Source organism: Hipposideros armiger, unplaced genomic scaffold, assembly GCF_001890085.2.
Source record: "Hipposideros armiger isolate ML-2016 unplaced genomic scaffold, ASM189008v1 scaffold_142, whole genome shotgun sequence".
Lineage (NCBI taxonomy): Eukaryota > Metazoa > Chordata > Mammalia > Chiroptera > Hipposideridae > Hipposideros > Hipposideros armiger.
In genome coordinates, this window is record NW_017731492.1 from 1354729 (window position 1) to 1370921 (window position 16193).

General features: G+C 33.3%; 1 protein-coding gene across 3 annotated transcripts in view; it reads right to left on the reverse strand.

The window, feature by feature from the left end:
* Nucleotides 1–4061: 4061 nt before the first annotated feature.
* TLL1 (tolloid like 1) overlaps nucleotides 4062–16193 on the reverse strand; it is a 175847-nt gene continuing 163715 nt past the window's right edge. For all 3 annotated transcript variants that reach the window (XM_019650600.1, XM_019650598.1, XM_019650599.1), the window contains 3 exons: nucleotides 14728–14941; nucleotides 8246–8496; nucleotides 4062–7055 (listed from right to left, as the gene is read on the reverse strand). In XM_019650600.1, coding sequence (XP_019506145.1) covers nucleotides 6924–7055; nucleotides 8246–8496; nucleotides 14728–14941 — 597 coding nt within the window. In that variant the 3' untranslated portion in view covers nucleotides 4062–6923. The remainder of the gene's footprint in view (nucleotides 7056–8245; nucleotides 8497–14727; nucleotides 14942–16193) is intronic.

The following is a 16193-nucleotide window of genomic DNA, read 5'->3' on the forward strand; positions in this document are numbered from 1 at the left end:
AATTTTCCGACAACCCAGTACATTGAATAAATATCTGAGGCAAAATAGCTATAGTATATTCTGTAAGAGACTGTGGAAGAAAAAGAATGAATGAAGCGGTTAGTACTTTTTACCATGTGACACAGTTTGTCATCCATTTGTATAAATGGATTTATCTCGTAGGATTATCATGAGGATTAAATAAATTAATATAATTAAAGATCTTAAAAATAGTGCCTGGCATGTGGGAAGAGCTTAATAAATGTTAGTATAAAAATTATATGATGGAGTGTTCTGGCATACTGTTTAGTAAACGAATGCATACTTTTAAGGAAATAATTTATTTAAAATTCTTACTCAACTAGAAATTAATTTTAGAAAGAGAAATAATCAAGAGAAATTGGTTCTAATACATCAGTAGTTGCAGATAGCACTGAAATTTTCTAAAAATAAAATATTAAGTGAAAATTTTCATGAGGAATTTACACAAAATTTGAAATTTGTTGGACAACTAAATGGAATGAGTGATTATTAATGCAATAAGTAATTTGGGAAAAACACTAGATATATTAGACCAACTGTCATAAAAGATGTAACTTATATCTAATATATATGTATACATAGAGATGATAGATAAATAGATAGATAGATAGATGATAGATAGATAGGTAGGTAGATATAGGTATTTCCCTAGGAATAGCCAACTATCTTAATAGGGATAATTGGGAAAAGTTGAACATTGACTATATAAAAAAAAGATCAATGAAACTAAGAGATGGTTCTTTGAAAAGAGAAATAAAATTGACAAACCTTTAGTTAGACTTACCAGGAAAAAAGAGGATTCAAATACTCAAAATTCTAAGTGAAAGAGGAGACATTACAGCTGATACCACACACATACAAATAAGAGGCTTCTAAAACAGATATATACCAACAAACTGGACAATCTAGGAGAAATGAATAAATTCCTATTCACATGCAACTGACAATCATGAAGAAATAGAAAAGCTGAACAGACTGATTACTAGTAAAGAGACTGAATCATTAGTCAAAATTCTTCAAACGAGAGTCTTGGCCTAGCTTCTCAGGTACCCAGCTCTGGCAGTTTAGGTGACTTCTCTAAAAGCAGGCAAGCATACACAAGTTTTTTTTTATATCATGGAATGGAATTTCTGTTCGATGGCTAAGACACCTTCCAAGTGTTAGATACTAGTCAAGTAACTATCCAAAGCGTTTGCACTGTTATATTCCTTCCAGCAGTGTGTAAGAGTTCCTGTGCTATATCCATCCTTGCAAACTCTTGATAATGTTTGAGACTTTATTTTACAAATGCAATGGATATAAAATAGTACTGCACTTTTTAAATTTGAAGTTTTCAAATAATGGCGATGTCAAACAAGCTTTCATCTATTTATTGACCATCTGATTTCCTCTTTTGTGAATTACCTATGAACCTTTGAACATTTATCTGTTGTATGGGTCAGCTATTTTTTTTTCTGTAAAGGTCTTGTAGGCCAACAGCAATGTCTTCAACCTTTTAACTGTTCTTACCAAAAGGCTAGCAGTCTTTTTTACATATCATTCTTAGCTTCATGGGTTGTACACACCCAGGCAGCGAGCGGGATTTGGTTCACAGCATGTAGTTTGCCAGCTGTTGGGTGTTTTATATCTTATTGGATTTTATGATTCCTTTATATAATCTGGGTTCTAATTTTTCATCAAATATATAGATTGCAAATAACTTATGTCTTAATATCTTTTACTGAGACCTTAGTATTCTCTTATCATCATGGCTTACATTTTTAAAAATGATTTTGACAATTTTACATATTTTGAGTGTTCTTACCTTCATCCAAATTTAAGTTTTTAAACTTTAAGTTTTAAATTTATTAATGTATTATTTCTTTTTATCATTATGGACTCACTCATTTTATCCCAAATGATGTTTTATGCCTTAAGATTTATTTTAACATAACTATAGAAACACTACCTATTTTTAGCTTAGTAGTATTATACCTGATGTGACTTTTTCACTTTCAACTTTTCTGATATTGTGTTTTACAAGCATCCTTTCTAAAAGCTTACAAGTAAATTTTTAATCCAATCTGAATATCTTTCATTAAATTGGACATTTTAGTGATTTATTGATTAACATTTATTGTGATTACCAGTATATTTATTTCCTCATTCATAAAATAGAGACAGTAAAATATAACTCACAGTTGTGATGATTAAATAAGTTAATATGTCAGACATTTTAAAAAATGCCTGTCAGATGTTTTAAATTTTAAATATGTGGGTGTGGGTCACTGATTCTGATGCACTCTCTTAAAAATATTATAAAGGAATCATGATTCAAAGTTGTTTTTAGCCTAATTTCTAGTTAGTCTTTTAAAAAGTCCTAATAGAGCTTTTGATGAATATGAAGCTTGTCAGTCCTTAAATATGTTGTCAAGTTAAATATTATGACTAATATAATCATCCTATAATATTGTTTAATAGAAGAAGCACCATCGGATCTGTTTTTTAATGTAATTTGCAAAATATACTGAAGCATAGACCACATTCTTCAGCTATTTATCAGTTTGAATAATTTTAGTTGCTATTTTTAAGATTCAAGTGTGCTCTACAAATTTGATACTTGGGCAAAAATTCAATGCTGTATAACTAATTTTCCAGCTAGACAAAAAAATATAGGGAGACAGAGCAGAGTAAGGGCAGAGGAATTGGTGAGTTTGTATGCATATGGAAATAACACATAACAACCCAAGTAATTTTATTATTTACTCAATGCCTTCACCCTGGTAGCAAAGACAAGACAAGGCCCAGCTGCCATGACCTTTTATCTACACGTCTTAAGCTGCATATTGATTTCTTAGAGCTTCTCTTTTCGTATGCTTTAACCCAAATATATTTCCACCTACAGCTCTAGAAGTTGATATTTATTGTATTCATTTTTATTGAAAATGCTGTATGAGAGAGAGATTATAAATATAGGGCTCAGGGACTATAATCTCTTTGGAATCATCCCGCGTTGGTCTCAGCACAAAGTAGGTGTCACAGTGAAGGCTAGAATTTCACAGTGAGCCTGGGTTCAGATTGAATATGTTGGTGGGGAATGAAAGGTGGGTGGGTTGAAGGCTGGACAATAAGAAGTGTGGATGTCAAAAGAAAGTTTGAAGACTAATAGTAATATATCAGAGCCAGCCTTTTCAATTGTTTCCTAAGATAATGACAAAATCTCTCAGTTTTATAACAATAACACTAAAAGACTAAAAGTTAAGTATTCATCGGCAGCCATTTACTATGCATTGAAGCATAAGATGTTTCAATTCATTCACAGACCATCTTTTTTTCTTTTTGATAAATTCATATTACACATTTTTTTCCTTATAAAATAGAAGGCATTATAGAAAGTCAAGTTATAAAACTTTAGGAGGTATATATTTTTCCTTTTTTCACCTACTATGCCAGATTTAACAAGTGGCATAAAAAGTTTTCCAAAAAGTAAGTCTTATTTCTATTAGCAGTAACTAAAATTTCCAAGCATTTTGATAATTACTTCAAGTAAAAGTAATTTTTTAATGACACAATTGCTATAGCTTAACTAAATCTAAGCATGTATGTAATTTAATTCTTGTGAAGAATAATCATTAGATACTTTTAGAAATTTTTTATATGGGAGAAAAAACTTCCTATTTGAGGCTTACCATAAAAAAATACAATAGTAATAGAAACCAAATAAAAGAGATGAAGATATTTAAAAACAAAATTGGACAGAATTTGAATCTTATACTGTGATATATTAAAATTAGTCTTAAATAGCAAAAATCCAGCCAAAATAGTCAGGGAACATTGAAAGCATAATTGCTGTTTCTGATACATTTCTTTGAAAATGTTGTTTTGTGCAGGGATATTAAGTCATGGTAATAAACTAGATTAATGACTTTTGAAAATAATAAAATTATATGAAGTAGGAGTAGGTTTTCTTTTTTTTTTCTTTTTCTGTGTATAGAATTGTATAGAGTTAGAACTGCGTCAGATAGAGAGAACGACCAATATACTGATGTAGGGGTTGAAAATAATTTACAAAATTAATTTAATAAAATGTTTAGAACAGTAACTAACAATTATTAACAAAACAATGAAGCTGTCTATATTCGCATTTAACAACACATTTATGCCAAAGTTGAATTAATATAAAAATAATATGCAGTGAACTGATATCTGACATAAGATACAATAAAATTCACGTTCACACTGAAGACCTAAAGTTATGACAACATCTCTATATGCTTTCTAAATATTAATACCTTTTTACGTTAAAGTCTTGGTTGTGTCGAAGCAGCTCATTGTGGCCTCCTCATGTCAAATGAAATATCCAGAATACTCCTTAAAGTAGAACACTATATATCCCCTACCACAGCAGATAAAATAATTTAATGTATTTATTTAAACAAAAGGTCCATGGTTACTAACTCCAGACTATAGTTTTTTGGGGTTTTCTTAATTTCTAGTACTATCTGTGGTCTTTAAAGCTATCTACAGTGGATACTCGAATTGTCATGCTGTTTCTGAAACGAACAATATATTTGTCCTGAAAGTTTTACTGTAATTCACCCCTAAAACTGACTTTATGTGGAAAAGTTTCATCATAAAAAAAATCTATTTATATATGTCAAGGTTGATTCTACAACATTTTGTAGACCAAGCACAGATTTTTATATCCTCAGACAAGCTGAGTTTCAACATCTAAGTTTACACTGAGATCCTGGGAATGTCACAACCTTCTCTGAGCTTTAATTCCTTAACTACACAATGAGAGCATCACCAGTTTTCTAGGGGTAGCATAGTGACAGGCTAATACACTAGGTGTCAATGGTTTTTTCTTCTTCTCTCTCCTATTCCTAATAAATTCTGGCTAATTGGAGGTTAGTGAACAAAATACAGAAGAAGTTACTGGAATAAATCAGCTCCACCACAAAGCTCATTATATTGCAGGCAATAGTTATACATTTCCAAAGTAACATTCAATAAAATCAAAAGATTGGTTTTAAAAATGTATTTACATAATTCATATGCAAGAAAAGATTCTTCAGGGCAACAATGACAAAAAACAAGCTACATCTGTGTGTATATTTCTTTTGTGAAAATGAAGAAAAATACTCAATTTTATTAAATGTTAATTGTTCATGGACAGGTAACAGAAACAAAGCTACTGCATAGCAATCTACAACATCAAAAAATATCAAAATAGAGTTTCTCTAAAAGAAAGAGCCTTTTATTAATGGGTGGGTCAATAATAATTAAAAGTTCCCATTATTTGTCCATGAAACCTCGTAAGCACGGTGCTACGTCAAACAGGATTCTAGTAGAACTTGGCACATACATTTTAACTTTTCAACCACCCACTACTTTTCATCTTTTTATAGCTTCACTCACTCAGACAATCTCACATATACATATATTAATATTAAAAACACACATGGCTGTAAAGCAGAAAATTCATTTTCTACAACAAAAGCAGTTCAGCATATTTATACCCAATGATGTTGTGTCACGGAAATAGATTTTCCTCATAGAGTTGCTACTTAACATCCACTATTATATTTAATATTTCAAAAGATGTGTTCCTAGGAGGATCTGTTTGATCATGTGCAAGAATTCTAAGGCATTATAAGTAGTGTTCCACAGGACAAATGCTGCCCTCGCAATGATAGACTCTTGATACATTTAACAAGTCTTTAGTCTTCAAATGCCACCAGCCAGACAGAGGGAAACATTCGTAGTCTACGGGTGGTTGGCTCAAAGGTCAAAAACTGTGTTTAAAAAAAAAGTGTTTATGGAATAGCACCATATAAAGTCTTTCAGAAACAAATCCTTTTTCCAACATTGCATTTTTTTTAAGTGAATCCCAGGAGGAGAGAAAAAAAACATCTTTCCATTCTTACAAGACCTACTTCCGCTCCATTTCATTTTTTTTTAAATACAACATTAACCATGTCAACGTCGACAATAATAACTACTACAATAGATCAACAACAAAAGAAAGACATTAGCAGCAGTGGTAACTTGAGTATGAACCATCCAGGCAGTTCCTTAGAAGAATCCTGTTCACACCTGTTGGGAGCTTTCTCATAAAGTTCATAAGACATCATAAGACTTCTTGGATTTGGTGTGAAAAGGCAGCACTTTCACCGAAAGAACTGAGTTTACCAATCGACTGGGCATTTTCCAGCACTTCAATAAATGTTGTCTAGAGCTGAACTGCAATAATAGAAATTATTGACATTTCAAACTTGTCAAAATATCAGTAAAATAAAGTGGTCTCAAGATGATTTGGGTTTCAAAGAGGTTAATCTGGCCTGCAAGGGAAAATAATGAAGCTGAAATATTCCAGTTTCCAAGCATTGGACACACCCACATTTAAAGTACAAATCACCCTTAAAAGACTCCTGTTTGACAACATCTTATATGGATCTGGTTTACACTGTGTCCAAGATAAAAAGCCAAAGCAATCATCCTAAGATACAAAGAGAGGGTTTTCCAGTTTATGACCTGCAAGATCATGTTCTAATTTCTCCCAAATCTTGCAAAATTGTCAAAAAACACTCTGCAGGGTCACAGACCCTGAACTGAGCTGTCTGAATTGAGTCATCTGTGTCAAGCTGTGAACAAAAGTTTGTGGAGCCTTCCTTGAAGCAAGTGATGCCTTTTCACCAGCTTTTTTTTATCCTGTCAAGCTTGAAGTTCACATATCTTTATAATGCTGATCAGGGTTAGCTGGAAACTTCTCTTTTAGTCCAGACATAATTCAGGTCTTACAGTTTTCTTCTGCTCAAACTCATTTTATAAAACCTTTGTGCTAATATCTTCATTAAAAAAAATATGTCTTCTCTCCATCACACACATTCCTTTAGGTTCTGAAGGAGGTTATGGTGTTATTATTTGGTATGTGTGGTATCTTGATATCTAATACTTTTGTATCTTATATGAAATCCTTTCTTGTTGATTGTGTCATCAGTGTGGAAGTGAATTAAAACTGTATCCCCAATTGAATAGATCTCTTCTGGTGGCTGAAACAAACAAACAAGCAAATAAACAATGCAATGAGTCACTTTTTCTTCAGTGCAAATTCACGTTTGGGAATTTTTTGTGTGTATAATTTCATCTTCCTAACAACCCTTTGAAAAGTAGATATGGGTGACTCCTTCATTGTACAGATGAGAAAACTTGAGTTTCAGAGAAGCAAATGACGCGCTCCAGATCAGCTGGGTAGACAGTGATGGAGCTTGGCTATGCACAGAATTAGGTCCATTTCCAAATTCTCGAACTTGGTGTTTCTTACCAAATTTTTAATCCAAGTTCTTTTGATTTACAAATAAAGTGAGATTCTGAGAGGACGAAGTGAGATTCTGAGAGGACGAAGGGACATTAAATTTGTTTCAGAAGCTGCACTGAGGCAGAGCCACCTCCAGAATCCAAATTGCCCATTCCTCCTTGTTTTAATAATCTAAGTACCAAGAATTTTGCTTTGTTTTCATTTCAGTTGCTATTTGGACAAGAGTCAATAGTATTAGCTAAGCAATAGATACTGACAGACATTCAAAAAATTGGGCCTAATGTCTTCACAACAAAATATGTATTCAGGAAACCATTTTATATTACTGCAGTGAGTCCTTGGGGCGGGGAGGGTAAGGAATGTATTAAGAAAATCTTAAGCTTTTCTTTCTCTTATATCTCATGGTGACATGCTGTGACCTCTGTCTGGCACCCTGTCCCATGCACAAGTGACACAGTGCAGTTAAACAACACCGGCATACCAGTGGTGGACACTGCCATTTCCACCTTGTTGAGAAGAGAATGTCAATCTGAATGGTGTGCATCTTCTTTTTTCATTTACGTTTTAATTTAGGAAGGTGATAGCATTGTCAAGTGCATATCTTTAAGCATATTGCACTTATATTATTAAACACTTAAATACTTACTGCACAATAAAAACACGAATATAAAATTTAGAATGTAGAAGTAACAAGCAACTATATACTGAATTCACCTGTCTCCTTTCATATTATCAGCAAATTCACTAGAGATGGAAAGTGGTTAGAAGTGGTGAAGCATGTTATAATTTGTCAAGCTTTTAATAATACAATATAATGTTTTCTGTAAAAACACTGCTGTTTTGTATATGTGACACATGTCAATCATGCATCAATCGGCCATTTTTTTTATCATGTCTATGATATTCTGTTGCTACTCTACTTACCCCTGATCCACAGAATCGACCAAGCCCCACTGCTGTGGAATCAAGACCGCCAAAGAGCTCAACATAGTCATAGCCACAGTCAGCTTCTTCTTCCACTTCAAAAATCGGGAAGGCTAACTCGAGTCGAGAGCCTCGTTCTGACACTAACAGCCATTCACAATCAATCTGTCCTGGGTAGTTGTTATCACCAAACTGAGCATGCGAGTACAAGTCTCTGGGTTTTGATTCTGCTTTCAGTCGGCCACCACACTCTGCCAAGGGGGGAAAAAAATGAAACAAGCTCAATGAGGTTTAACAGATCCAAGTTCAATTTCAATGTCATGTAACCATTCTCTAACTTCTGTATTCATTTCTATCATCAGATATGTTTCCTGTAATTGGCGAGTCAGGTGGTGTACTAGGTACTGACACCGATCCTGGACACAGACTGCTGGGTTGGAATCACAGCTCTAATGCCTAATAGCTCAGTGACTTCGGGTAAGTACCTGTGATCCATAGTTTTCTTAAGGGTAAAATGCAGATGATAATAAGAGTACAAATCTTAGTGGGTTTTCAGGATTTACTTGATAGATGAAAATCACTTAAAACTGCCTGCCTTATATAATTATAGTTATCTTTTAGTTCCAGAACCTGGTCAGTTATGGGTTGTTTGTAATAAATAAAAATTCCCATATGTTCTTTTCACAGCTTTTTCAAAGAGATGTTCATAAACATATGCTCTACCAGTTGTTACCTTTGTTACTAGAAGTAAATGAGTGCAAAAAATTTATCGTTAGTACAATTTAGATGATAAAAGTTTTCAAAAATTTTTCTCAGGAACTCTTCATTATCAGAACCCTAAAACTACACTAACGAGAGATTAATATAAAGGCAGAGGATGTCTGCAATGCCCTCCAGCCAATACATATGCAAACATATGACTTGGCCGTGGGTGGAGATAAACAGGATATGAAAAATATTAGGAGAAAGTAGAGTTGCTTTCTATCTTTGTTTGCCAAGGACTGAGAGGTTCCTGGGAAGTAATAATTTCAGTGCTATAATAAGGAAAGTCCCAGGAAAACTGGAATGAGTAGGGAAGGGGACAAAAAATCCAATATGGAAGGATCTGCACAAGCTAAGGCACCATAGAGCAAACCGTTGTAACACTTTCATGGTCATCTGTGACCAGACAGTCATTGGCAGAACCCTGTGAGGATGGACTAAGCAGCTAAATTCTCGCTTGGATTTTCAGACACTGCACCTTCAAAGACGTTTGTGTGAGAGACTTATGAAAGAATTTCCAACTAGGGTTTCAATCATGAGAATGGTGTCTCCATATAGGGCTGTGTTACATGATGACTCTACAGGACCCTCTGTCTTTTAGACGGTAGGTGGGGCATGTTGCACCTTTGTGGATAGAGGTGCCACTGTTACAAATGTGAACATGTAAGGAAGCGCATGTGCTTAGAACCATTCACGAAGGATGGAATAATAATTAGTCTTGGGGTATCATCTCTTGAGTCCCACAGACAGGAAGCCTAGCATCTTCCCTTCACTCCAAGGTATGCTGCTTTTATCTCAGTTACTCCAAGAATTATTGTCCTCTGCCTGGGACAAAACTCCCCAGTCAAATTGTGTGGGTCCAAAGTCAAGTTCTGTTCTTCGTCAGCTGTGGAACTCTGTCCTACACTTCATATCTAAAATGGGGATCACACATTGTATTCATATCATAGGGTCTAGGTGAAGAGAGAATGGATTAAGTGGGTTAAATATGTAAAATGCTTGAATGAACCTGACACACAGAAAAAGCCATATAAGTAAGGAACATCAGTATTATCTTCCAGCGAGAACATCTAAAGGCTGTCATTCATACTTCTGGATACCCACTCAAGTATGAGATAAGAGCCAGAAAATTTGAAAAATAATTTAAAACACTATTAATCTGCTACCATAAAGGAAAATTTATATTTTTGAAGGCCAGGAAAACATTTTGTGAAAAATATCTCTGAGTTCAATATATATGTGTAAATATATAAAAAGCAGTGTCATCTTATTTCCAGGTTGTTTTAAAGTTCTACCTAGTCTCAAAGTTTGATATAATGGACTAATTTGCTATGTTTTCAACTTTTGAAAAACTGACGGTGCTAGCAATATGTTTTTTTCACACAGCCCAGGAAAGCTGAAGGGGTTGACTGTAAGATATGGAGGGGGGACTGGCTTCCGTGTGCCTGCTTCGCAGAAACAGAGTAGCCAAAGAAAGACCAAGATCCAGAAGAGACAATTTTACACCAGGCCCAGCCTGGAACAAAACTCAGGGAAAAAATAAAGGAGTTGAACAAAATGGGCAACGAGATTTCACAAAGCCTTTGTAAACCTGAAAAATGACAGTTAAGGCATCATCATTCAATTTTATTGAAAACTTCTAGAAAATGGCATACTTTCAAAAACAAATTACTTAAACATTTGAAAATGACTGAAAATATTTCCAAAAGTTTGCGTTTTTGTTTCTGTGTTTCAGTGCACACCTGCATTCCTATGGATCAATGATTATCTGGATTCTATGAGTCCTGTGGTCCTATGGGTCGCTCAACATAATAAATCTGCAATTAATTTTCCAACCGCACAAAAAAAAGAGAATTTAGTCTGCAGGATAATTTTTTTTTAAGGACAAACATTTGAATATTGTATACAAGAGGTGTGATTTTTATATCCCCTGAGAGAAACTGCATGAGCAGAAAATAGGCAGCATGAGGGAAATTGCTTATGAGTGTTTTTGAAGTATGGTCAATATATCATTTAATGTGGTCCCTTTAAAAGAAGATTTTCAAATAAACACAGTTTCTGCTAATGTCCTTATTCATTTACCAAGAAGAAAATATAAACACCCTAGTTTAGCATGTCAGCAATACCATTTTAAATCAACTGTTTGAAAATACTTGCTACGCTGCAGAGCCTCTTCTCTAGAATTCTGGGAAACAGAAAATAAAGCTAAATAAGGAAGGTAAATAAGGGAAGAGAAGCCCGGGGGTGGCCTTCATTTTAATTTGGAAAGACATGTTTATGTATTTCCTGGTGAAGTATTAAATTCCCGGAGAGGTCCTGTAATTCGACCTATAAATGCTTTTAGTGGGCATTCAAGTTTGAGTTAGAGCAAAATTTCCTTTCTAAGGAGCTTAATAATGTTATTATTTGATTTTTAAATGGCATTGACAAATAGTGTGATGCTTTATGCTACAGAAAAGAAGTCCTACCAGACAATGCTGTGTTTTAAAATCCTATTTTCTCTCCACATTTCCTCTCTTTTTCTGTATTACAGCCATATCTCTGAGCAAACACACCGGATATGTTTTTTTTAACGGAAAAATTTGTTTCCTTCAATTAGTTTATTTACAGCGGTAGTGTTACTATTCAATAGCCAATTAAAATAAATTTGGATCTACAACAACTCAGATCTACTGTCAGAGAAAAAGAAGACTCTCTAATAAAGTCTATTTCCCCATGGATTTGGACAGTTACTTGCGAGTAAGTAGCAATAAAGCTATACTAAAGCAATATTTCTAATCACCTGGTTTTAAAATTTATAGTTTAAGAAGCTGTTGTTGTGGATAAACTTAAAAATTGTATACAGAAGTTTACTGAAGCAAATTAAAATGTATACTTCAGGGTCCATCGATAATAACCACATGTATTCTAGAAGGAAGTAAACAATGCATAAGCGCTTTATAAATGTAGCAAAAGTGGACAGATGTGGCACTAGTTAGCTGTCTTGTCAGTAGAAACTAAATGAAGATCAGAAATTTGGAAACTTTTGAAAATCAGTGTAATTTATCAGACAGTAAGCTCTCTACAGGCAAGAAGTCTTTCTATTATTATTCTTATTCCCCTCAATTCCTAATTTTCCGCCATAAATGACTAATACCTTCCAGTGCCTACCCAAAGCATGTGTTAAATAAATATTTGATGAAAGACTATGGAATAATACACGTAAACTTGTTAGAGAAAGTTTTGAGGAGAAATAATAGTACATTAAAATATTTTATAATACAATGTATGGCTACTAGAAAATAACAGTATAACATAAATTTATGCAGAAAATTCCAAGATAGATGGTTAAAAGGAGGGCAAAACTTTATAAATGAAAAAATAGAAGAAACACAGCAAACAGAAAATTCTGACAAGAACAAATTAACAGAAGTTTGGAAGCCAAAACTCTTAATTCCAACAGCTATTTTTTTTTTTTTGTAATATGTGGTTGTCCTGTTAGTCTCCGATGCCTCATTTCTGAGATGGCAGATCGTGATTAAACAGCATCGAAGGCACGTGCTGCCTAACAAGATGGGATTGAGGTGGTTACGTGAGTATTTGAATGAATGTGAACTGAGTAGGAGAACACAGTGAGCCTAATCAGTTAGTTTGAACAGAGTGCTGTTTAAAATGTAAATAAGGAAGCATTCAGTCTCTACCTATTGCGTCAAATAAGAGTAGTCCAGTTTTGTATCGGTTTTCTTGCTAATCCAGAACTTGTATGTTAAGAGAATATATACTATAGTGGAAAGTATATGAGCTTTGGAGACAGTCAAAATTAGGATAAAATCCTGGCTTTTGACATAATTTTAGAAACCTTTGCAAATTAATCTTCCAGGTTTTCATTTTCTCTATCTGAAAAATGAAGATAACAGCTGCATCATATAGCTCGTTGGAGCATTCAGTGTTTGTAAAGTGTATGTATGTGCCTAAAATGTCAAGTGCATGCTATATATACCACTGGATCTCAATACACGGTCTCTGTTATAATTAGGTCCTACCAATGGATTCTTAATGGGAAGATAAGCACTGCAAACAGGGTTTGTGAGCAGAGGCCAGGCAAAGGAAGGCGTCATCGAGCTTTGCAGCTGGAAGAAATCTTGAGATTAAGAAACTGAGACTCAAGGAAATGATCTTTCCCAACTAAGGTAATGGCACAGAAGGACCACAGCCCCAGACACACCCACACAGTGGAGCATTATATAATCTTCATCTTCCGGTCACAAAGGGTAAGAAGAGAAGTCTCTTTCCTATAAAAGATAATTTTCATTAAACTAAAAAGGAGTTTACACATAGATAATTTTAAAGTGATATATCATCAGCTATTTGAAAAGTTTTGACAACATAGCTTCCTACTGCATTCTTGGAACCTGTGATAGCCAGGGGTATTTTATTTATTGATAGATAAGTAGGCAGATCGATAGACAGACAGACATGCCATGGACTCTGTACTGTCAGAAAAATATTGATGGAGTAATGGGATTCCAATTTTTCCACCCCTTCAACATATGACAGGTTATCAGGAAAATATTTAAAGAGAAGATAGGTATGGTAAGTCCTTCATTAGTATGAAATGTATGCTGCATGAAAGATTTTTCTCAAACCAAAATATTTATATTATCATGAGAAAGAATTCATTTGTATTATTGATAAGTCCAATAATTATTAGTATAAATCATATAAATACCTGACAATATCTTCATTCTCACAGACTTCAATATAAATCTCATAAAATATACTAAAGTGAAAAATAATACTGTATAATGAAATAATATTCTGATTTCTAAAACAAAATGAAACAAAAAGAAAAAAGCAATCAGCATGAAACCATTACAAAAATTACTGCCCTAAAATTGTTTCAAGGATGAATATGTAGACTTTTTATACTGTGTTTTATATCAAGATAGATTTGTACCAGTGTCTCAACGGTTTATGCATAGTGAATGCCACTAGATGTCGCTATAAGCTAAATGACTAGTAAACATCTACATTACAATTAACTGATTATTTTAAAATGAAAAAAAAAAGGACATCTCCTAGACATTTATGGAATGTATTCTATTACATTGGTTCCAAATTATGACAAAAAATGTTATTCTACATTCTTGCTTAAATTTTTCCATATTTTTTTCCTAAATTATTTTTTATTTCTTAAAGACTTCCAGAACAGCTATAATCTGCAATAGTCATATTAGGGATTAAGTTTAGGGAAAATTGTATTGCATGCCAAATAAAAGGGTGAAAAAAAATGAAGCCCTGTAAAACAGAGAGAGAAATCCCAAATTTCTTTTACAAAAATATATTAATGCAAAAGCTAGCTAACCAAGTAGGGTGTTGAATAACACAATTTTTGAATATCAAGCTTGTAGATTCCTAGCTGTTAAATGTGACATACAAATCAAACTATAATTAATATGAAATACATTATAGAAATATTTAGAAATAGTTCTATTTGATCATACTTCATCGGATATGAACCACACCAAACTATCAGGTTTCTTGTTAAATATTCATCAACTACAAAGATATTATGATAGGATGCTATGTGGTTTTCAGCTATTTCACACAGTGCTTCAGTGCGATTTCTTCTGCTGTGCCTGGCGCTTCCTGTATGATCCTGTTATGGGATCCATTGCATTCACAGGAAGCAAACCCTGGATCTTAGTCAGAAAAGAAAAACATGGCCCTAATTTGCTGACCTGTAGAATGTGTAGCTTGAAAGCCTTTTCTTTGAACAGATGCATCAGAAACAAACCGAATGAACATTCTATTTCCAGTAGCCACTAGGGGCTCTGGGATCTTGTTGCCACATAGTCGCCCAAGAATTGGTGATTTTTCCGTTTCTCCATCAAATACTTCCAAGTGATCATAAGCACATTCTTGATGCTGCTCAATCTCAAACTCACTAAAGGCCTGTGAGAGAGAGAGAAGGGAGAGAGGAAGAAAGAGAGGGAGGGACAAAAATAATCACATATCATTCAAAATTAAATACAAATGATTTAATCTATATAATGCATTATTGAAAGAGCTGTAAAAGCAATAGAATGTAAAAGCTCTAGGAAAACATAATGAGGAAAAAATGCAATAGCTTCATTTGAAAGTCTGCTATACAACTATTACAACTAATTCTATTGCAATTAAATCTACTCCAGAATTTAGACAGATTTTAATAACAAAATGATATTTTATTCTGAATTTAACTTCTAAATGCATCAGAAAATTTTAAACAATTCTATCAAAAATCAATTCCTTCTGGTTCTGATGATCATTGACTATTGAACATCATCCTACCTTTGGGTTCTTAAACTAAGAAGAAAACCTCATGAAGTAATTACTATATTTTGACAAAAATTAAATACAGTAAATCTTGATAGAATAACTAGAACAAAGGGAGTTTTCACTATTGGGTTGTCAGAAAAGTCATGACGCATTTTTGCAATGAAAAACATAGAAAGAATACATCATGACTTTTCCAACAACCCAGTATATATTTCTTTACTTAGATTTTACAACCCATATTATTAGAGAACAGTAATATGACTTTAGGCTAGATTACACTTATTTTAGTATTTGGAGTCTTGCAAAGTTTACGCATAGTATGCTTTGCCACTTAAAAATCATTCTAATTTACCAGTGTAGTATTTTTATGTGTAGGTCTTAGAAAATCCTTAAAATAAACATTCAATAAATGTATAACACATTAAATATCACAAAGAAAAGTTTCATTGAGATGGACTGAAAATTACATTTTCCAAACTATTAACGATTCCAGGAATTCTAGATTATTTGCCATTCACAATTAGGCTTTTTCCTTCACCAGAAAAACCATCATACATTCACTACTATTTGACTATTGCAATTAAATCTCCAGAATTTAGACAGATAAATGACATTTTATTCTGAATTTAACTTCTAAATGCATCAGAAAATTTTAAACAATTATATAAAAATTGATTCCTTAGGGTTTTGATGATCATAAACTATTGAAAATTGTCTATTAAGTCTACATAGCAAAGCTAAAAAAATATATAAAGAAATAAACATCAGGAAATATACTTGAAAATTCATTAATTTTGCTACAATCCCTGCAGCATAAAACATCTGCACATAAACTTTTTACATAGATATTTTCTTTAATGCAATTTTGCGAGTGATCATAATTCTC